Here is a 22,915-nt window from a genome sequence, read left to right as displayed (position 1 = left end):
CATGACATCCACTCTGTGGTTAAAGTTTTTAAAATTTTAATAACTTTCTTAAACTATCCTGGGTTTGTACCAAACTTGGACAGAAGCTTATTTATGATCATAAGATTGTATCCAGAAGTAAAGTTTGTAAAAAGATTACTCCGTTTTTTATGTAATTTACTTTTAAATGGACTTAGATTTTCTTACAATCATAAAATAGTAACAAGAGGAATATTTCTATTGATTTTTTTCCTCATTGTTGTTGAGCCTGCGATTTACAGCAAAAATAGGCTGGACACTGGGTTCCGCGGAACCCTTACAAATTTTTAATGTGGACCTACCGAACATTTTGTTCATAGCAGGACAGAAAGGAAACTGAAAAGTATAAATAAACCTGGAAAATTTGTTTAAATGAGACAAAATGGTGAGATGAATTATCATACGATATTCATAGGTATGATGATATAGAAAAGGAGAGTGTATACTCCAGTTAGACTGAATTCAAAGGACACAAAATGTCTTATCAAGTCGGCTCAAGAGTTCAATTTAACATTGACATAAAAGCGAGAGGTAAGGCTAGCCACAAAACCAGGTTCAACCCATCATTTTTGGCGAGCCTCGACTTTAGTCGAAAAATGAGACTTAGTTTTTCTGCAAGGAACCATTACATTCACTCTGTGGTTAAAGTTTTTAAATATTTTTAACTTTCTTAAACTATCCTGGAATTGTACGAAACTTAGCCAGAAACTTGTTTATGATCAGAAGATAGTATCCAGAAGTAAATTTTGTAAAAATAAAATTCCTTTTTTTCCGCATTTTCTTATAAATGGACTTAGTTTTTCTTCCAGTTAACATTACATACAGTCTGCAGTTAAAGTTTTTAAAACAATTTTAAGATTCTTCAACTAGCCTGGATTCTTACCAAACTTGGACAGAAGCTTCTGACAATCCAAAGATAGTATCAAGAGGAATAATTTTATTGATTTTTTTAATCATTTTTGTTGAGTGTGTGATTAACAGCAAAAGTAGGCGAGACACTGGGTTCCGCGGAACCCTGACAAATTTTTTCTTAAAATATTCTGTACCAAATAAAAAAAAATTGTAAGGGTTGTATAGTTAACACTTTACTACCACACCAAATCCTGCACATTTTCAAGGCGCTCAGTTTTGTCTGCAACCCAGAATTGTCTCTTATTTACATCGATAAACTATTGTTAGCGTTTTATTGATCTAACTTTTATCGTGATTCGTCAAAATATATTAAGGGATTTATCACATAAATATCAATAATGTGGTCATATTTTATAAATTTCCCGTTAACAAAAGTTTAAATCTTTCGAAAAACTCAGGATTTTCTTGTTCCAGGCATAGATTTTCTTAGCCGTATTTGGCACAACTTTTTTGAATTTTGGATATTCAATGCTCTTCAACTTTGTAATTGTTTGGCTTTACAAATATTTTGATATGATATTTATCAGTTATCGTTATTTTTTAGAAAAATATTACGTGGCTAGTCAAAATCATTCGATTCTGTATTGTCCCAAAGAAAATGAACAATGTATTTTTATGCAACCAAAATTTTCTTAAAGTTTTGGAAAGATTTTTTTTTACCGTTATTCGTCATGAAGATACCCCTATTACAACCCTAAAGTGTGTGTAATTAATACTTAATGAAATGAATTTGTAAAAAAATTATTTACGAAAATAATATCCTCACAAGCTAAATTCAAAAGGGGAAGGGAAGTCCCTGAAACCAAACCCACTTGACTCTATCAACCAACTTTTACAATCCTAAATTTAAAAGGGTATTTTCTGATGAATATATAGTGGTTTCAAATGGTTTTTTAGTTAGCTTGATTCTTTCTTTTTTACAGTTTGTATAGATTTTTTGTGAATGTGTCGGCCAGACTTTGGCAGTAACTCTCAAAACAAAGTTGTATAATACGTTTGTCTGGTCTTCAGGTTATGAACAAAAATGATATGTTTGGATAGCCGATTTCCATACTGAAGATTGTCAGAGTTTCGAAACCAAGCTCGTCCTTCATTTTTGGAAACATATTTATCAATCTTCCATCAACGCAGGAACGATTGAAGATTTCTGGAAACATAAAATTCCTAAAATATCGAAAACTGCAGGATGTTCTTCCTATGAAAGGCGAATTTACATGTGGGTGGGTAATAATTTAGATATTTTGGGTCGACCAACAATGAAGAGACATTACTTTTCTAATTGGCATCTTATAACCGCCAACTAATTAATGGTAGGTAAACGTAGATAAAGGTATATTTTCCAAATGTCAACAAAGACAATTGTAGCTGATGTCGTTTTGTTGTGTCTGCCTTTGATACTGATATGATTTTTTTTTGCTTTTTGTCATTTTGTTTTCTGACAAACGATATGAAGGTTATTTGAAACGTTGCATGTATTGAAAGAAGTGTGGTACTTTTACAATTTGCTGTTACAAAATATTAGAAATTACTATAAATTAAGGAATGTATCTCCCTCATGCAAAGCTCTGATTCCTTTCACGGATTTGGCTTTAATATTTGGACCTTTTGGATTAAAGCTCTTCATCTTTTATATAAGCTTTGGATTTTAATATTTTGGCCACGAGCATCACTGAAGAGACATGTATTGTCGAAATGCGCATTTGGTGCAAGAAAATTGGTACCGTTAATTTTATTACATCTTTACACAATACTACCACTGGCATGTTGCTGCTGAAGAAGCCCCAATCAAATTCTGAGATCAACATCCGTCATGTATGGTGGCCGGTTAAGGCCATTTCGCGTTTTCGCGTTTTCGCCCATCATATTATATAGGGCGAAAACGCGAAAACGCGAAATCGCGAAGTCGAAAACGCGAAAACGCGAAGTCGAAAACGCGAAAACGCGAAAACGCGAAGTCGAAAACGCGAAGTCGAAAACGCGAAAACGCGAAAACGCGAAATATTTTTTCTTTCCGATTTCGCGTTTTCGACTTCGCGTTTTCGCGTTTTCGACTTCGCGTTTTCGCGTTTTCGAATTCGCGATTTCGCGTTTTCGCCTTTTCGCGTTTTCGCGATTTCGCGTTTTCGCGTTTTCGCGTTTTTGCATTTTCGCGATTTCGCGTTTTCGCCTTTTCGCGATTTCGTGTTTTCGCGATTTCGCCTTTTCGCCTTTTCGCGATTCAGCTGTACAAGATTTGATATTCTCCAAAGAACTTTAATTTTCTTTCTAAGGCTAAGTACATTTTTTGTTAAATTATGTTATAAACAAAGTGGCATCTCACCAGAAACATTTTTATCAGATTGAAACAGCTTCTTGCACCAGCAATACAACCTACAAATTTTAGCGCTAGAAAAGCCAATCAATTTTATAATGAACTCAAACCCTTTCAGGACATATTAAATATTATTTAAAAAAAAAATTTTTCACATCATATATAATTAAGAATAAACTTTAATTTAAATTTTTTTTTTTAATCCCCGATATTGGTCTAATGTAAAATTTTGGTTAAAAAAAATCTGATTCATATTTTATTTATCATGTTTATAGTGTATAAAATCTATTTTTTTTTCACAAATAAATACATTAAAATGGTTTGATTTTGGATTCATTAATCATGTTAATTAAAAGATGACAAAAATGTGAAAAAATGTACATTTAAGGTACATTTGTAATATCGATTCTATCTTGAAGAAAACATGCAACTTGGGGGTATAATTTAGAGTACCAAAAAATCAACATAAGCTTTATGGGGGATATGGAAATGTCTGTGTCTGTCTGTCTGTCTGCCGGTTTGTCTGTCTGGTTTTGTTAGGCTCTAGCCTCCTTATTTATTTTAATTGATTGAATTATTATTTATATACATGTTACTTTATTCAAAAATGCACAATTATACCCGTATGTAACACCATTGAATGCAAAATAAAACAATCATTAAACATACAAAATAATGAGATCATAAGTATCATTAACATTATTACAGTACATATACATATATATAATGTATCCTTCTCAGACTAGGCAGTTTCCGTGTCCACTTTCCTCAGTGACCAGGACTTTTTGATAAAGGGACATGCTTTGTAACCTGCACACATTCTTTAATATTTAAAATACATATATATATACCAGTTTATCTGAATCATCTAATTCCTCTAAATTTTTATTGCTTTTTTTTTTACAATTTTCAATAAATTCTTGTCTTAATGATTTGTTTGAAATACAGAAAAGAAAAAGTTGATTTCATCTTCTATTTGGTTATCACAAAATGTACATATATGTTTTTGTCTTTCTATATTTTTATATATTCCCCTTTCTATCTATTAAAATGATCCCTGATTCTGATTTAACATATTAATGATCATTAAAGCAGGGTGAATGATTCAGGCTCCTTAAGTAGCCAGTAGTTTTGATTCTTAACTATATAAATGTATATATATAACAAAAAGGCGAAAAGGCGAAAACGCGAAATCGCGAAAACGCGAAAAGGCGAAATCGCGAAAACGCGAAAACGCGAAAACGCGAAAAGGCGAAAACGCGAAAAGGCGAAAACGCGAAGTCGAAATCGCGAAAACGCGAAATCGCGAAAACGCGAAAAGTCGAAAACGCGAAAACGCGAAGTCGAAAACGCGAAATCGGAAAGAAAAAATATTTCGCGTTTTCGCGTTTTCGACTTCGCGTTTTCGCGTTTTCGACTTCGCGATTTCGCGTTTTCGCGTTTTCGCCCTATATAATAGGATGGGCGAAAACGCGAAAATGCGAAAACGCGAAATGGACTTAACCGGCCACCATAGTCATGTGACTATAGTGCCACGATTAATATTTTGAATTCATACGTCATTTCAAAAGTTGAACTAACAAGTATAGTGATCCCAGTGAAAATTTCATTGACACCTTCAAGAGTTGGTTAATCGTTATGGAATATGAATCACAGATGACGATGTATTGTCGTACCCTCAACCCTATTCTCTTTTCCTCGAAGTAAAATCATGATCTGCTCATCTTTCCGGAACATCCGACAAAATCCTCGGTTTTTGGGAATAGCTTGTGTTGATTGGTTTTTTGTTTTCTGTGTTGGATTTTGAAGACATGTTTGTCTTTTGTTTTTTTGTTTTTTTCTATGGCATTTTAATTTTACCTTTGACATATGCGTTTTGATATTTCTTTGTTATCTACCTACTCGATGTTTTGTATTGTCTCTCATTTTTGCCTATTTGCTAAGTCATTTGACAGTTCAAATCCGTTTGTTTGATGTGTTTGGGCTTTTGACTTTTCCATTTGCTTAGCATGCCTATAGGGACATAATTTCCGTTTCAAATTTTCCGCGGAATCCAGTATTTTGGTTATTTTACTTTTGTGTATATGCAATTTAAGTTTTCTTTGTTAAAATTTGTTTGGTTTATAGACGAACGAAATGCCTGTACCAAGCCAGTTATATGATAGCCGTTTCCATTCCTTTAGTGAATACGAGATTTTCCGATTTTAATGTTCCTTGTAGGTTTTTTTTCACTTTTTTTTTAAAGATCATAGCATATAAACAAAACCTTTTACTCACTGATGGAAAGTTATCACCACATAATTGTTTTGGCTTTTCTGATTGACCAATCCTTGGTTTGTGCACAATCGGCTCTACTTGTTTTTATGCACTTCCATCACAGACACTTGTCTCAGAAAAAAACATTCCTATATACCTTAATATAACATTATTAATATATATTGTTATATTAAGGTATTCTAGGGAAAACCCTTCTGAGACAAGTGCCGTGACTTCAATAAATGCTTTCTTTTACCTTAATTGATCTTTCATATCACATTGATATAATATGGGTTTTACTGAGAACATAGACGATATAACTAATAGAGTTTTAGAAAATTTACAATTTGAAACGATTATTGGTTCTATTGTTGAAATACATAGGTCCTGATATAAACACAACATGACTAAACCCGACACTAATAAGCACACCCGTAATTTCTCAAATTGACAAATATACTGTTTGGAGGTAATTTGAAAGTAGTGTGCTAAATAGTTATCAAAGTTACCAGGATTATACGCCGGACGCGCGTTTCGTGCTAAATTTTAAAGAGTCCTTTATATGCCATGCACTGGTTAACCTTTAATCTGTACAATTTACTTCCTTGTCGGTTTCCATTGTAAACAAGACTAGGGTAAGTTAATTTCCTTACTGAGCTAGTTAGTTGTTATAGTATTTAAAAATACAAATAACACTACATATCATTGAGGTAAGATAGACTAAGTAAATTTATTATGTGCATTTACAATAATTATAAAATGCACATTTTATAAATCATTTTGACCAATTTGCAGACAAAATTTCGAAATAGGAAATTTATTCATTATTTCCAACACAGTGACTTTGAGTACCACGAAGGAATAAACTGCACCCTACCCCCTAAATAACACCACGAAGAAAGGAAATTCACAAAATAAGAGAAGGATTGGCCTGATAAATAAAGGCAGCAGTAGTATACCGCTGTTCAAAAGTCACAAATCGGGTTACAAACTAAATGTGGATACAACAGAAACACTGATCGATGTATTCACCTACTATTAATTGATATTGATCAAATATTCAAGTTATGTATTATAATCCTGGTACCTTTGATAACTATTTACACCACTGGGTCGATGGCACTGATGGTGGACGTTTCGTCCCCGAGGGTATCACCAGCCCAGTAGTCAACACTTCGGTGTTGACATGAATATCAATAATGTGGTCATTTTAATAAATTTCCTGTTACAAAACTTCGAAATTTTCGAAAAAACTAAGGATTTTCTTATCCCAGGCATAGATTACCTTAGCCGTATTTGGCACAACTTTTTGGAATTTTGGATCCCCAATGCTCTTCAACTTTGTACGTGTTTGGCTTTATAAATATTTTGATATGAGCGTCACTGATGAGTCTTATGTAGACGAAACGCGCGTCTGGAGTACTAAATTATAATCCTTGTACCTTTGATAACTATTTACACCACTGGGTCGATGCCACTGATGAAGGACGTTTCGTCCCCGAGGGTATCACCAGCCCAGTAGTCAACACTTCGGTGTTGACATGAATATCAATAATGTGGTCATTTTAATAAATTTCATGTTACAAAACTTCGAAATTTTCGAAAAAAACTAAGGATTTTTTTTATCCCAGGCATAGATTACCTTAGCCGTATTTGGCACAACTTTTTGGAATTTTGGATCCCCAATGCTCTTCAACTTTGTACGTGTTTGGCTTTATAAATATTTTGATATGAGCGTCACTGATGAGTCTTATGTAGACGAAACGCGCGTCTGGCGTACTAAATTATAATCCTGGTACCTTTGATAACTATATATTAACTTTAAAAAAAGTAGTACGGATATACATCTTTGGATTATATTGTTTGTCTATCATTCATAACAAGACCGGCTTTTATTATATTCCTTTCGTGTTCTACCATAATTTTTGTTCTAATTTAAGAACATCAGAATGTCGATCCCACTGTTAATTGTAGCAGCCATAGATTTAGGGACTGAGTTTTCAGGATATGCATTTTCAATGAAAGCATAATTTGAAAACAATCCATTACAAATCAATGCCAACCAAGCTTGAAAGCCTGGAAATACATCCATAAAATGTCCAACTTGTATTTTTTTCATGAGAACAAAAATGTTTTGTCGTTTGGATATGAAGCTGAAGATTACCTTATATATAATACGAGATATCTTGTATATTATATGAGTTATCTTAAAGTATGAATAAATAGTAAAAAAGCATGCCATAGTGTTTGTATATGTTCAAAATCCATTCAGTTGTTGCATTGTTTTCACAATAAGTTGAATTGCTTCTTATTATGTAAACACCATACATTGCGCAACATTTCGTGTCCATGTTTTACTAGATAAACGTTATTTACCTACTGCTAACCTATCGGAAAATGAATCCAAACGAATATAAACAATTACAGGGAGTTATCCAGGAGAAAACAAAGAGATTAATAGGGGGAGACAAAACCGTGTCTAGAAGAAAATCAAGACATCAGTCACTAAAACAATCACGGCTGGTAATCTATACACGCAGAGCAATTGGTTCTGCAATCAACATCGTGTGAGGATTTTCCGGTTGTGCTTGAGTGGAGTAATTTTCACCGCTTCAAACGATGTGTACTTTTCTAAATAGCAATTTTCTAATTCAATTGATCAAAATATTAAAAAATCGACGTCTGCTATACTGAAGTGAATACTTTGACGAAGAGATACATGTATCATTTACTGGTGTGCATAGAGTAAAACTCCTACAAACTCAATCGTCTTACGAGTCACTGCAGAAAAAAAGTGACATTTAATTTTGAAATGGTTCTAATAACAGACCTACAATTTCAGATTTAGCTTTTTTAATGGTCAACGGGATGAAATGTCGATGTTGACGGTATGTACACTGTCCGAAGCTGATAGAAGTCTTAGTAAATCTAAAAACTGCAAAAACATAGTATTTCTTTCGTGAGGAGATCGGTTCTGATTGAGGACATCGTGCGTGAGGGGAAGCGCACTCATATCTTGATATCAAAAAATTAAACAATCATTACATGTCTTTACGGTCCTATGTGTGTTATATAACTAACTAAGGATTTTCTTTTTATACCAGGAATAGATTACCTTAGCCGTATTTGGCATATTTTCTTTTGGAGTTTTGGTCCTCAATGCTCTTCAACTTTGTATGTGTTTGGCTTTATAACTGTTTTTATCTGAGCGTCACTGATAAGTCTTATGTAGACGAAACGCGCGTCTGTCGTTTTAAATTATTATCCTGGTACCTTTGATAACTAATTAGATTTATGATTGAATAATGGCATTTCCTGAAATTGAACAAACAATCCACAGTTTAATATCATTCAATCAATGATCAGTTTTCATCTATTAAAGTATAAAGAAAAATCTGTGCTTTTCAATCAGCTTTGATCAAAGTATTCAAGAAAGGTCACTAGGCAAAAGATTTAAAAACAAATTGTTTGCTCTTCACGCATACACGATGTCCGCAATTAGAACCGATCCACTCACGCATGAAATGATAAAATTTGATTTTTTTTTTAGACTTATAAAGACATCTATCAACTTCGGTCAGAACACGCTGGCAAAAAGACATTCCATCCTGTTGACTAAAAAAAAACTAGATTTCAACTTTTAAATCTATTATTTTTTGTTATTCTCGTGGTGTTTTGTCTGTTGCTTGGTCCGTTTCTGTGTGTGTTGCGTTTCGGTGTTGTGTCGTTGTTCTCCTCTTATATTTGGTGCGTTTCCCTCGGTTTTAGTTTATTGCCCCGATTTTGTTTTTTGTCCATGGATTTATGAGTTTTGAACAGCGGTATACTACTGTTGCCTTTATTTATAACCATCTCAAAATTTAAATGTCACTTTTTTCGGCAATGACTCGTGGTGCGATTGGTTTTGTAAGAGTTTTACTCCATACACAACAATAAATGATAAATGTATTTCTTTATTAAAGTATTCACCACAGCAAAGTATTCTCCGATTTTCAATTTTTTGAATAAGTTGAATAAGAAAATTGCGATTCAGAAAGGTACAAATCTTTTGAAGCGGTGCCAACTACTCCATTCAAACACAACCGGAAAATCATCTCACTGTTTTTATTGCAGAAACCAATTGTTCTGCGTGCGTAGATTACCAACTGTGACAATTAAACAAAACAAATGATCAGTAACTAAGATAAAATGATATCTTCCTCTACAGTGGGTCTCATTTGGGGTCTGATCGGGACCTAGGATTCGTTGATCATTTGTATGCAACCCACCACTTTTATTCCCTTTTAAAAGTGTCCTGTACCAAGTCAGGAAGATGGTCATTGTTATAATATTGTTCGTTTCTCTTTGTGTTGCATTTAAACGTTGAGTCGTTTGTGTTTTCTCTTATTTTTGAGATATTGAGATAAGACGTGGCACGGTACTTGTCTATCCCAAATTCATGTATTTGGTTTTCATGTTACATTTGTTATTCTCGTGGTGTTTTGTCTGATGATTGGTCTGTTTCTGTGTGTGTTGCGTTTCGGTGTTGTGTCGTTGTTCTCCTCTTATATTTAATGCGTTTCGCTCGGTTTTGGTTTGTTACCCCGATTTTGTTTTTTGTCCATGGATTTATGAGTTTTGAACAGCGGTATACTACTGTTGCCTTTATGTATGCATGACATGTTTAAATCAAATCAATTTGCGTGAAAACAAAAACTGTAGTCGAGCGGGAGACGTGAAAATTACAAGAACTAGTATTCATTGATTATAGTCTTACAAGCCAAACGTGTCTATTGTTATGCATAAATGTTATTTCAGTATTACAAACATAATAATATCCAAATTCTATCCTATTTTTTGGAAGTTTTCAGAAATTCGAATGTGACGTCACATTGTGCGACAATATCTTTGGCTAACTCAGCTGTAATTCTTATATGATGGTGAAGGTTGTTTTTCTGTATTCGTTTTAATTCTGTAGCTAGTCACCACTTCGTTGTTATCATGTATGTCTATTATATATAGTGTCAATTTTATGAATTTACTGTTTGCAAAAGTATGAACTATTTTAAATACTAATGATGTTCTTAATCTTAGTAGGCACAACTTTTTGAAACTTTTAGTCCCCATTCTCTTCAACTTTGTACTTGTTTTGCCTTTCGAACTTTTTTATCTGTGCTTCGCTGAGTAGTCGTATGTAGACGAAACGCGCGTCTGGCGCATAAAGGTTACTTGTATAAGCTTGGTAGCTTTTGATAGCTATTATTTGTGTGTTTCTCTGCCCTATGTGTTCTCCCATTTATTTGTATTGTAGTCCTTTCATGTTAATGTTATATTTAGCATTTCCACAAAACCAGGTTCAACCCACCATTTGTTTTAGTTTGTAACCCGGATTTGTTGCCTTCATTTATTGTGAAATTAAAAAAAAAATGATGTTTTATTGTTAATTTTCATTTATCTTTCTTATTTTAGAACCGCAGGATGTCGAGTTCAACATTAATGGTCGCCGCGATCGATTTAGGAACTTCGTTTTCTGGATACGCATTTTCGACGAATGCTGATTTTATAATCAATCCATTAGACGTTTTTACAAGTCAGGATTGGTCAAATGAAGTTGTATCCATCAAATGTCCCACTTGCATTTTGTTTGATGAATATAAAAAGTTGAAGTCGTTTGGTTATGACGCTGAAGATGACTACACAGATATTGTAATGGAGAAAAGACAGAATGAGTATTATTTCTTCAAGAACTTCAAAATGACTCTTTATACACAAAAGGTAGTTATAACAGCTTTGTATATATGTAGGACTCAAATCTATGGCGGGTTCCAAATCTATGGCAGATTCCTAATCTATGGCAAATGTGACGTTACAAACGCCAAACAACTCAAATCTATGGCAGATTTTTGTTTACTCCAAATCTATGGCAGATCTTGGGGAGAGGGTACCGTATAACGTCACAGTTGAATATAATGCCATATTACATCTTCGCCGACGTTAACGATAGCGGAACCCATAGATTTGAACACCATTCAAGATGAAAATATTTCCCTAACAAAAATTTGCGGGTGGTTAAAAGGAAGATGTGACCTATTACCCCGAAGATGGACCAAATGTGCTGTGTGTTCGAATTATGCGATGAGTTATGGCGCCTCTATTTCATTGAGAACCACATATTTTAGAAAAGGGATTTTTCGGGGATTTTGGTGTTTGACAAAATCAGCTAGATTTCAACCAAATAAAGGACCAGGAAACATATAGCGCAGGTGTCGACAAGCTTAAGATTCAAATAAGACATGTGAAATGTCTTCACAAAGACTATTTTAAAAGATCTTTGTTGTCGACGTATGCGCTCTATGTTTCCTGTCCAATAATCTATGGAAATTTACCTATTTTCATTGATTTTTCAGTACAACTTGTGACGTCATAATGAAACGCAGAAACGTAAAATATTCAACAGAGTGGTTTATATCCTAGCTAGTCAATGTATTAGCTATAATTTATCATGATATTAATCGATTAATCCGAATTTGAAATTTACACTAAAAAAGGGGGCCATTTTAGGACCTTATCGAACATACTCCTTTGTAAACAATGTATATAAATAGAACTGATTTATCGAATTCACGTGTCGATACACTGATACACACACTTGGGAAAAAAAAATTTGAATCACAAGTTAAAATTTTGATACTGTTGTTATTGCAATTTTCTTTAATTTTGAAAAAAATAACTGTAGCTACAAAGTTACAACACGACGCCGGAAATACTGCGGTTCCTGCAAAGAAATAAATCAACATAAGAAAAAAGGACACAGATTTCTATGGCGAAGACGAAATGTTTACAGTTTGTTTTAAAGGTCTTTTAACAGAGAAATATGGGTTAAACAAGTGACCTCTGAGATAGTTTTGCCGCTTTACATGCGCATACGTTATTTTCGGGTCAATTGTACTAGTTTAAACCGATCGGTGCGTTCACATATAAAGTTAGATCGGTTTACTTTAGATCGATTAAAACTAAACTACATCTTTTGGTGTTTTAGTTTAGACTGATTGAAGATTGATTCAAGGCGTTCACATAAGCCCTTAAACCGATCTAAAGTGAACCGGTCTAGTTCAAATCGATAATAGTTATCAAAGGTACCAGGATTATAATTTGGTACACCAGACGCGCGTTTCGTCTACATAAGACTCATCAGTGACGCTCATATCAAAATATTTATGAAGCCAAACCAGTACAAAGTTGAAGAGCATTGAGGATCCAAAATTCCAAAAAGTTGTGCCAAATACGGCTAAGGTAATCTATGCCTGGGATAAGAAAATCCTTAGTTTTTCGAAAAAAAATGTCCTAGTGTGAACGGGGTCTAAGAGAACAAAACTATGTTTACGAGACTTAAACAACAGGGCTGATTTTTTTTCGTTTAGGTTATTACAAACGACTTCATTATAGAAGATGTAACAGGTAAATCAATGTCAGCCAAACAAGTCTTTTCCGTCTCGATTAAGTTTTTGATGGACCATTTTTTGCGTAATCTGGAGACAAGAGGTCTGTTAGGAAAATTAGTTATGGAAAATAACATTAGATGGGTGTTGACAATTCCTACGATATGGTCAGAACCTGCAAAGAAATTCATGCGAACATGTGCAGTAAAGGTACGTGAAAAAAATGTATATGCTTAATTTATAAGTAAACAACTCGTGTGTCATCATAGTCACCAAACCTTTCCATAAATTCTGTAAATATATTTTACTGGCAGTTCATTTTATAAAATCTTTGAAGAACTAGCTTTGTCTTGTTAAAAAATACAGCTTTTCATAATTGACGAAACGAAAGGAGCAAAAAAGGGGGGAATAAAAATAAACATGTATGAACCTATGTGTTTGGTGTATATTATTTACTCTGTACTTCAAGGCTGGGTTAGGAGAGAATCCAAACATTGCCCTTGAACCAGAGGCTGCTTCGTTATTTTGTCAGTTATCACCATTTTGCTCAACACCAAGAGACGTAAGACATGATACAGGTCCTGGTTTAAAATTCATGATAGTTGACATTGGAGGTGAGTATTTATCAACTTAGAATTACCAAAAGCAGGTGGGATATAGACATGTGCAATTTCTGATATATGTAAATAAGCTGCCAATGAGACAACTCCTCATCCAAGTTACAATGCATAATTATTAATAAATTTTAGGTCAAAGTACGGTCTTCAACACGGAGCCTTGACTCACACCGAACAGCAATCTATAAAGGACCCCAAATGACTAGTGTAAAACAACTCAAAGAGGATAATCAACGGCATTATCTTTTTAAAAGGGAGAAACGAGAAAAAAATATTAACCACAACAAACGACAACCACAAAACGACAGGCTCCTATGACCGCAAAATGGCTTCCAGTAAGTTAAAGTCATATGAAAAGAGTGAGTGGTGAAAAATAATGTTTGTCAAATTCTTGAACCAATGCATGTATACATCATAAAATTGTCCTCTGTGCACGATTTTATCATTATTTTCGCAAATATATCATATAATCGTCATTTTTTTTTCTCTCTGTCTGTTATGATTTAACAAATATGGCTACTCATTAAATGTCGTGTTTTGAAGCCGAGTTTTACCGATTGTCAACTTATAGTAAACAAATCACGAAAAGCATGGGTATTGAACACGTGTTTAACATGCATAATCAGATATTTGTTTATTTCAATGACAGATCCATGCGTATTGTGGTCACCGGATTTTTACGAGGAGGGTTACGCTCGGGTCACTATGCATACGGAAAATATGTCGGCGAATTGCTTCCTGAAAGCAAGCAATTAAAAATAAGTAAACTTATTCTAAATGTGGACAAATTAAAGAATTTTCCTCAGAAAAAAGTATATGTACATAAGTTGTATAATGAAAGCTATCCATTTAATTATAAAAAACATATGCGCATTTTTTTTTTAATTTGAGGTTTCTTATGACTTTAACTAAAAAATGGAGACAACCATTAAGCAAATAAGCAAAGAAAAAGAAAAGATAATAGTGTGAAGCTATTATTTTGTTTTCTATATTAAGGTTGAAGGTATTCAGAATGAGAACCAACTCTGATTTTGAAGGTTTGCATTTGCAGCCGTATAGGTGAAAAGATGAAAGAATAACAATAAGCTTATTAAACGATAATTGAATTGGTGTTTAATAACCAACATCCATTTACCTCAGTGTACTCTTTGTGAAAGCACATGTATTGTATGATATCTTCTGTGTCTATGGTACATATTTCGTCTTACTAATTTGGGTTGTTTTGGTTGTTTTGTTTTGAAAATATAATGAAACGTCAAAACACATGCTTTCTATTTTTCTAACATTGGCATAAGCATTTTGATCTAAGAAAGGCTGGTAGATTTACGTTTTATGGCAATTAAAAGGGTTGGTTTAATTTAATATAAAAAGAATGGAACCGACATTCGTATTGAACAAACATACGCAAAGTTATGAGTGATGTACTAGTTGCATTTATCTAACACATAACTATAAAGATATAACATCCTCTTATTCATGTTATACGCTGATTACTATAAGCAATATATTTTTTTTCAGGCGGCACTACAGATATTGTTGTTCAAGAAAAACTGTTGGACGGAAGATTGAAAGATTTAAATAAACCTAGTGGGGATCATTGTGGTGGAACATGTGTTGATAATGAATTTATGAAGGTCGTATCTCAAATTCTTGGTGAAGATGTGATATATAAATTTAAAAGTGACTATCTGGAAAACTATATAGAATTACAAAGAGCTTTGGTACAAGTTAAAAAAGCAGATCCAGATAAAAATATACGAATGACCATACCTTTTGTTGCTCTCGATAAAATTTGCAATGAACACTGTAAAAAGAGTTTCTTTGACGTCTTGAAAAAGTCGAAATATAAAAATACAGTTACATATCTGAACCATACGGATAAATTACAATTTTCTAAAGAGTTATTTTTGTCTTTATTTAACACAACTACCTCAAAAATAGTTGAGTTGATAAGTCAGAACTTGGAAAACCCTGAGTGCAAAGAATTGTCGATGATATTTCTTGTTGGTGGGTTATCCGAATCAAAAGTTGTTCAAAATACCATAAAGAAAGCATTTCCAGACAAAACAGTGGTCATAATACTCAACAGCATTACTGCAGTACTCAGAGGGGCTGTAATATATGGACATGATCCAAATATAATCGCTTCAAGGATTGTTAAACTCTCATACGGAATTTCAAGCAGTCAAAGATTTGATCCTTCAAAACATCAAGAGAGGCGTGCTGGCATTGTTGATGGTGTAAAACGTTGTCGAGATACATTTCATAGTTTAATTTCAGCCAACACACCAGTTGTTGTGGGAGAAAAACGATCACATACATTTCATACAATACAACCATTTCAGGATATTGCTACTTTTCGTTTATTTTCATCTCCACATGAAAATCCTGTGTATATTGACGACAAAGATTGTAGACACTTTGCTGACTTTAAGATCGATATTCAGAACCCATCAAAAGACAGAATTGATATAGATGTTGATTTTCAATTTGGACTTACTGAGCTTGCTGTAACAGCAAAACAAAAAGGAACCGAAAATAAATCAAACATTTCAATAAAGTATAAGTAACTATTCACGTTAGATTAATAAACAAAATACAATACTAATATTGATTTTAAAGGTAATTGATACTAGTAGATACCAAAAAGATATTAAAACTTATATATCGAAATAGGGACTGCCAATGCCATGATAAGAGCTAAAAACAACAAACAATATCTTGATGGCAAAAAAAGAGTATTGCATATCAAAGGACGATCATCTTTGCTAAACAAAATTTTTTAGCACGTCATTCAACTAAACAATTGGGTCTGTTATAGTCATTTACATGTCACGATGAATGTTGAAACTACAACCAACGTAGTTGTGATTTGTAATTTTTATAACAGATATTTTCATTTAGGGGCTTTTTTTTAAGATTTTGCTCGGTCCCCCCCCCCCCCCCCCTTGAAAGTTTCTATTCCTTTTCAACGACAGTTTTCTGGTGTTGTTTTTTTAAGTGAGCACAGAAATTCAAAGATTCATAGACTTTCATAATGTATTTACTGTCAAAAAGGAAAGATGATTTCCCACATGGGATAAGGCGGTTGATAACATATATATTCTACAAATTCCATATAAAAATATATAATAATGTATGATTTGTGCTATACTCCATACAGCTTTCTGTTTAAGGCACAAAGTTGCTTAATAAGTCCATCATGAGGTAAAATCCTGCGTATTTTGGCTATTTGTATGGAGGCCTCTGTTAAAGGCATTCTTCGTTTTGACATTAGATAAGCTATAGCCACTGCCGGAGACTTCCTGTAGCCAGCGTTACAGAACAAAAACGCTTTACCTACAAGACAAATAATGTATTATTCATTAAACAAATATGTCTTTTTAACTCAAAATAATTCATCCAAAATAAAAGCAGCAGTAGTATACCGCTTTTCAAAAGTCATAAATCGATTGAGAGAAAACAAATTCAGGTAACAAATAAAGCCGAGGGAAACACATCAACTATAAAGGAAAACAACGGAACAATAGAAACATTGATGTGTAACAAAAAACAAACGTCAAAGTCACATAAATTGAAACGGACTATTTGATTAAACTGCCATATTCCTAACTTGGTACCGGAAAAAATAGTGTGGGTTGTACCTGGTGTTATGCCTAGCCAAACCTCGTGATTAATGGCAATGTTAAAAAATACTGCTAAAACGACAACATTACATGACAGAAATACATAACAAATTGATGCAAGAACACTCAGGACAAAGAAAATCACAAATAAATAATTTTGTAGTGCATGTTGACACGTTAACCGCAGAATAACAACGAACAACGAAAATATGGTAGTTAAACACCTTTAAAACATGCTTAACTTGAAATAATTTATATTCTCTTACACAGTCCTTTTCAGAAATAAGTTGTGGAATAAACCTTTTTTCTATAATAACAAATACCATACGAATTCGAAATTGTTGATGCTTTCAAAACACAACAAAAGGTCATGCAAAATAAAGGCAACAATAGTATACCACTGTTCAAAACTCATAATTCCATGGACAAAAAACAAAATCGGGGTAACAAACTAAAACCGAGGGAAACGCATTAAGGGCATACGATACAGTTACAGGGGAGGTAATAACGTTGCTAACGTAAAATGTTATTTTCGCGACGTCAAACTGTGACATATCGGGAAAAGATGCATTTTTCGACGGATTCTTATCATTCAAACTGATTTAATTTGAAAACGAGTTCATGGACCCCTATTTTTCAAATCGGCAATTGGTTTCATTTTGCAGGGAGATTATGTGACCCAAATTTTACAAAACTGTAAATAGAGGATTTATTTTAATTTTGATAAACATGCAGCGAAAAATTACGTATTTTACTCAATTTATGAACATTTGATAAATATGAGTTATTTCTGAATAAACAATGCATAATATTTTAGGATACTTATAAAATACAGAAAGTACCGATAATTTAACAAGAAACAAGTTGTGTTTATCTTTTATAACAAAAAAGTTATGTCTTTCTTTCGAAAAATAAATTACGGCCACAAATCTGAATTTTGCGCAAATATACAAAATTTCGACCCCCATTTTACTCAAAAAGTAGCACATGAAGGTATATTTTTTATTACATATTTGATTTAATCAGGTAAAAAATAGCCTATATGCAAATTTTCACGAACTTGTAAATACAGGATCAAAACTGCAGTTACAGGGGAGGTAATGACGTTGCTAACGTAAAATGTTATTTTCGCGACGTCAAACTGTGACATATCGGGAAAAGATGCATTTTTCGACTGATTTTTATCATTCAAACTGATTTAATTTGAAAACGAGTTCATGAACCCCTTTTTTTCAAAACAGCAATTTGTTTCATTTTGCAAGGAATCTTATAAAACTGTAAATAGAGAATTTTTTTAATTTTGATAAACATGCAGCCAAAAAATGACGTATTTTCCTCAATTTATGAACATTTGATAAATATGAATTATTTCTGAATAAAAAAAATGCATAATTTTTAGGATTCCTATAAAATACAGAAATTACCGATTATTTAACAAAAAATCAATCTGTGTATATCTTTTATAACAAAAAAGTTGTCTTCCTTTCGAAAAAGAAATTACTGCCACAAATCTGACCTTGTAAATACAGGATCAAAACTGTATAGTATGCCCTTAAATATAAGAGGAGAACAACGACATAACACTAAAATGTAACACACACAGAAACGGACCGAGCATCAGACAAAATCATACGAGAATAACAAATATAACATCAAAACCAAATACACGAATTTGGGATAGACAAGTACCGTGACACGTCTTATCGCAATGTGAATGTACACTAAAAAATTAAGAGAAAACAAACGACACAAAGTTAAAATGTCATACACACAGAAACGAACTTTAATATAACAATGGCCATATTCCTGACTTGGTACAGGGCATTTTTAAAGGAAACAATAGTGGGTTGAACATGGTTTTGTGGCATGCCAAACCTAGCACTGTTATGGCAATGTGAAATATAACATCAAAATGACAACACAACACCACAGGAATACAATATTAAATTGGAGAACACTATTGACAAAGAATCACACGAACAACAGCCAACAAATGGCAACAAGTTCAAAATTTATCAATACGCCAGAAGTGCATTTTGTCCACACAAGACCTACTAGTGACGACCAGATACAAAAGTTTGAAAGCCGAAACAAGTACAAAGTTGAACAGCATCGAGGACCAAAAGATCAAAAAAGTTGTGCCAAAAACGACAAGGGTTTTCTGTTAGTTACCAGAACATCTCTATTATTTAGAATAATTTATACTTTTGCAAACAGTAAATTTTATAAAATGACTATACAAAAGATGTTCATGATAAAACTGAAGTATCAACTAATTACAGGAAACAACTGAAATACATTGCATAACCAGACATTTGAAACACAAAAGTAGACACATCCGAATAAGTTTAAACCTCAACGCCAAGTGACGTCATATTTGAAACTGTAAAAAAATGACGAAAAAATTACGTCATTTAAATTTGTAAAACAGATCATCAAAAAAATGAAAAATGACGTCACAGTAATTAGTATGAATATTATAAGTTAGAATTAGGATTGATTTAAGATTATATATTTGAACTAAATACTGATATTGCATTTAACAACAAAGCACATTTCAATACCTATAAATAGCAAACTAAGGTAGCAATTAAATATATATTAAAAAGCTATGTCCGGTTTATTTTGAATCTAACTTCAAACGTAAAATATCGTACTGATTACGTTGAGCGAAATCAAATCTAATAAATGAAGGCGGTGATTAATTTTCTTTACCATAACACATGAATATAATAGAAAGACGTCAACACATTTGACAAAATCCGATGAGAATTACAAATATAACATTAAACATTTAAACTAAATACATGAATTTGGGATAGACAAGTACCGTACCACGTCTTATAGTAATGCGAATTCACACTCACCAAAAACAGTCACAATCGGGAATAAGTCACGTTTGGTAATTAAAAGATTAGACGATCTAATGGAAAAAAAAAAGAGTAAAAACACAAAAATACTGAACTCCGAGGAAAATTCAAAAAGGAAAATCCAAAATCAAAAGGCAAAATCAAAAGTCCAAACACATCAAACGAATGGATAACAATTGTCATATTCCTGACTTGGTACAGGCACTTTCTAATGTAGAAAATGGTGGATTGAACCTGGTTTTATAGCTAGCTAAACCTCTCACTTGCATGACAGTCGCATCAAATTCTATTACATTGTCAACGATGTATGAACAAAACATACATACTCAAAGAGTAAAAATGTTAAAAATAGGGGTAGAGCAGTCAATATTGTGTTATCTTCTTAATATTACTATAAAAACAACAAATGTAACGAAGAAGCACAAAAAGGCATACATGAAATTTAACATACTCATTTTGCTATTCTTATACGACTTAATTTATCTATGTAAATTCTACTCGTAAAGGATAGAAAGATTTTTATTAATCTACCATGTGGTAAAAATGTCCTTAGCTAGTTTGGCCAAAGACACATCGTATGGATCCACCAATTCGTGATGGTGTCCATAAAATTTACGGAGTGTCAATTTTTATCTGTCCTCCTCATAACTTTGTTGGAGCAGTTTCTGCGTAAGGAGCACACTTCTGTATATGAAGTCCGTATAGTGTGAACAAGCACGAAAAAAAACATCGACCTAACACAAACTGTTCGAACATGTCTTTTTATAAAGTCCGTACCCTCTTGAAATTAAAAAAAAATCTAATTTCTTATGTATTTTTCATTCAAATCATTCACTCTCGATATGTTTTTTTATTGTTTACTTTATTTCACGCTCAATAGGAATACTATTGTCCTGTTTTATAGCATCAGTTAAAAAATCATTGTAAAGGTTTAGTTAAACTTAATTCCGCATGATCTTTCTAAAATACATGTACGTACCTCCTTTTCTGATGATTCTGTCTATTAGATCTGCTGTTTCCAAAAACAGAGGAATATAATTCCTTGTTGGTTCCGCTTCATCAGATATATCCACTGGGTGATAGTTGATTCCTGAATCTCGGTAGAAATTCGAACTTAGATAATGTACATCAAAACTTATGACATCAGTTATACCCATGATAATTAGCTCCTTCTTATTCTCTGATTGCATACTGAAAAAAAGTCAATATAATTAATCCCAAGGATTTCTTTACTGTAAATATGGTAACTGTTAATATTCTGTGAAACTATACCCATAACAAATGATGAATTTGTTTTCACATTATCTCAAAATGGTAGAAGTACTTAACCAGTTATTGACTGGGAGAATCATGAAAAATACTGTCGTTGGAGTAGTAAACGCTGATATTTAGAAGAAACATGCAACATTTTATCTCAGGCTACCTATGTCGAAATGAGCGCAAAATTTTCTGTTACGGAACCAAGTAAAAAAATTTAACATCACGCGGAGCAGAAGACCGAAATGTACTTACTCAGTGCCCACAAAAAGGTCAGGATAAACCTCGGTACAATGTGTCATTTTGGCTTCTGAATCTCTGTCTTTTAAATGAGATGATACCGACAAAAACAAGTCATTGTCATAATCCATACTTTTCAAGTCAATTTAACATTAGAATTACAAGATCATGGGTTATACCCTCGTTTGGTTGTCTATGGTAAGATCGGAGGTGGAATAAACATTTTATATACATAGTTTAGATTTCAATAAGTGTTGTAAACAAAAGCTAAAATTTAATTGTGCCTTTAAATTGGAAGTGTAAACTCTTGAGAATATTTGTTTAACGGACATAAAGGCCGTCAGAGTACACATTTACATCTATTCACTGATCTCTATATTGTTTACTTATATCTACAATTTCATTTCCGTTCTAATTTTTGTAGTTTTCTTTCTTTAAGAGCTGTTTGACAAAACTAATAATTAAAATTACATTCAAAACGATCGTAATGACTTGTTTTTTTTTGTGCATGATGTTTTAACTAGTTCCTTCTTTAGATAACATACCATGACCTTTTCAAATAGTTATTGTTCTACAGCTCTTGGTATTGCGCTATGGTAAATAACTGAATAATCATCGTATGTCGAATTATCTGGATTTTTTTCTTCTTATTTTCTTGAAACTCAGTAGTCGGAAGAACAAACATATTTCATATTTTGCTAACCTATTAGTATATATTTTTTTAGAATCGGTCAGGTTTTTCTACCGCGTCATAATTTGCCTACGTCGTATTTGAGACAACTTTTGGGAGATTTTTGTTTTATAATACTTTCAACTTCGTATTTGATTTGGCCTTTCGATTAATTGATTCGAGCGCCACTGACAAGTCCTGTGTCGACTAAGCACGCGTCTAGCGTACCAATATTATAGTCGATGAGCTTTTATATTAGTCTTAATCGGTAGATATAAATACTTCAAAAATGAAGTAGAAAATGTCGAGAACTAAGTAAATGTTAATATCATTTTACATGATTTATTTAGTTATATTTGATAACGACTAGCATTGCAAAGTAAATAGTATTCAATAAAATATGCGTTATGTAAATATACTATTACGTGCCGAATTAAAGTTCACGGTACGGCTTTTTCATATAATTATATTTACAACATGTTCACATGTCAAAACATGATAGTGCAATATTTTATGGAATACATGCCATGATGCTATATCGCGCTTCTTTATTTCTTAGTAATTCGATTCCAAACCTTTTTGTAAAAAAAGCATATGATGTTACCTGTGTATGAGTAAAAGTGTGCAATAATTTGCAATGAAATTTCCACAGGGTACATTTTGATAGTCAACATTTTATTCATCATCACATTTTGGCTAATATGGCCGTATTTACACCAC

The 22,915-nt window shown here is 32.9% G+C and overlaps 2 protein-coding genes across 2 annotated transcripts; one reads left to right on the top strand and one right to left on the bottom strand.

The window, feature by feature from the left end:
- The first annotated feature begins 6,099 nt into the window (after positions 1–6,099).
- On the top strand, positions 6,100–16,107 carry LOC134723851 (heat shock 70 kDa protein 12A-like). The gene is made up of 5 exons (XM_063587391.1): positions 6,100–6,132; positions 10,946–11,251; positions 12,898–13,125; positions 13,385–13,529; positions 15,051–16,107. The coding sequence occupies exons 2-5, from the start codon at positions 10,955–10,957 to the stop codon at positions 16,100–16,102; spliced, it is 1,722 nt and encodes a 573-aa protein (XP_063443461.1). The 5' UTR covers positions 6,100–6,132; positions 10,946–10,954; the 3' UTR covers positions 16,103–16,107.
- Positions 16,108–16,564: 457 nt separating this feature from the next.
- Positions 16,565–21,953, bottom strand: LOC134723850 (dual specificity protein phosphatase 3-like). The gene is made up of 3 exons (XM_063587389.1): positions 21,541–21,953; positions 21,008–21,219; positions 16,565–16,871 (listed from the first exon to the last, which is right to left on the bottom strand). The coding sequence occupies exons 1-3, from the start codon at positions 21,654–21,656 to the stop codon at positions 16,681–16,683; spliced, it is 519 nt and encodes a 172-aa protein (XP_063443459.1). The 5' UTR covers positions 21,657–21,953; the 3' UTR covers positions 16,565–16,680.
- Between the last annotated feature and the right edge of the window lie 962 nt (positions 21,954–22,915).

Source organism: Mytilus trossulus, chromosome 6 (assembly GCF_036588685.1).
Source record: "Mytilus trossulus isolate FHL-02 chromosome 6, PNRI_Mtr1.1.1.hap1, whole genome shotgun sequence".
In the NCBI taxonomy this organism is placed as follows: Eukaryota; Metazoa; Mollusca; class Bivalvia; order Mytilida; family Mytilidae; genus Mytilus; species Mytilus trossulus.
This window is presented reverse-complemented; position numbering and strand designations above follow the sequence as displayed.

Excerpts from the sequence above, each read along its gene's own strand:
- LOC134723851 (XM_063587391.1), top strand. The coding sequence starts at position 10,955 with ATGTCGAGTTCAACATTAATGGTCGCCGCGATCGATTTAGGAACTTCG. Across the intron at positions 11,252-12,897 it reads TGACTCTTTATACACAAAAG|GTTATTACAAACGACTTCAT; the intron begins GTAGTTATAACA and ends TTTTTCGTTTAG. Across the intron at positions 13,530-15,050 it reads CATGATAGTTGACATTGGAG|GCGGCACTACAGATATTGTT; the intron begins GTGAGTATTTAT and ends ATTTTTTTTCAG.
- LOC134723850 (XM_063587389.1), bottom strand. The coding sequence starts at position 21,656 with ATGGATTATGACAATGACTTGTTTTTGTCGGTATCATCTCATTTAAAA. Across the intron at positions 21,220-21,540 it reads GACCTTTTTGTGGGCACTGA|TATGCAATCAGAGAATAAGA; the intron begins GTAAGTACATTT and ends ACTTTTTTTCAG. Across the intron at positions 16,872-21,007 it reads CAGAATCATCAGAAAAGGAG|GTAAAGCGTTTTTGTTCTGT; the intron begins GTACGTACATGT and ends TTTGTCTTGTAG.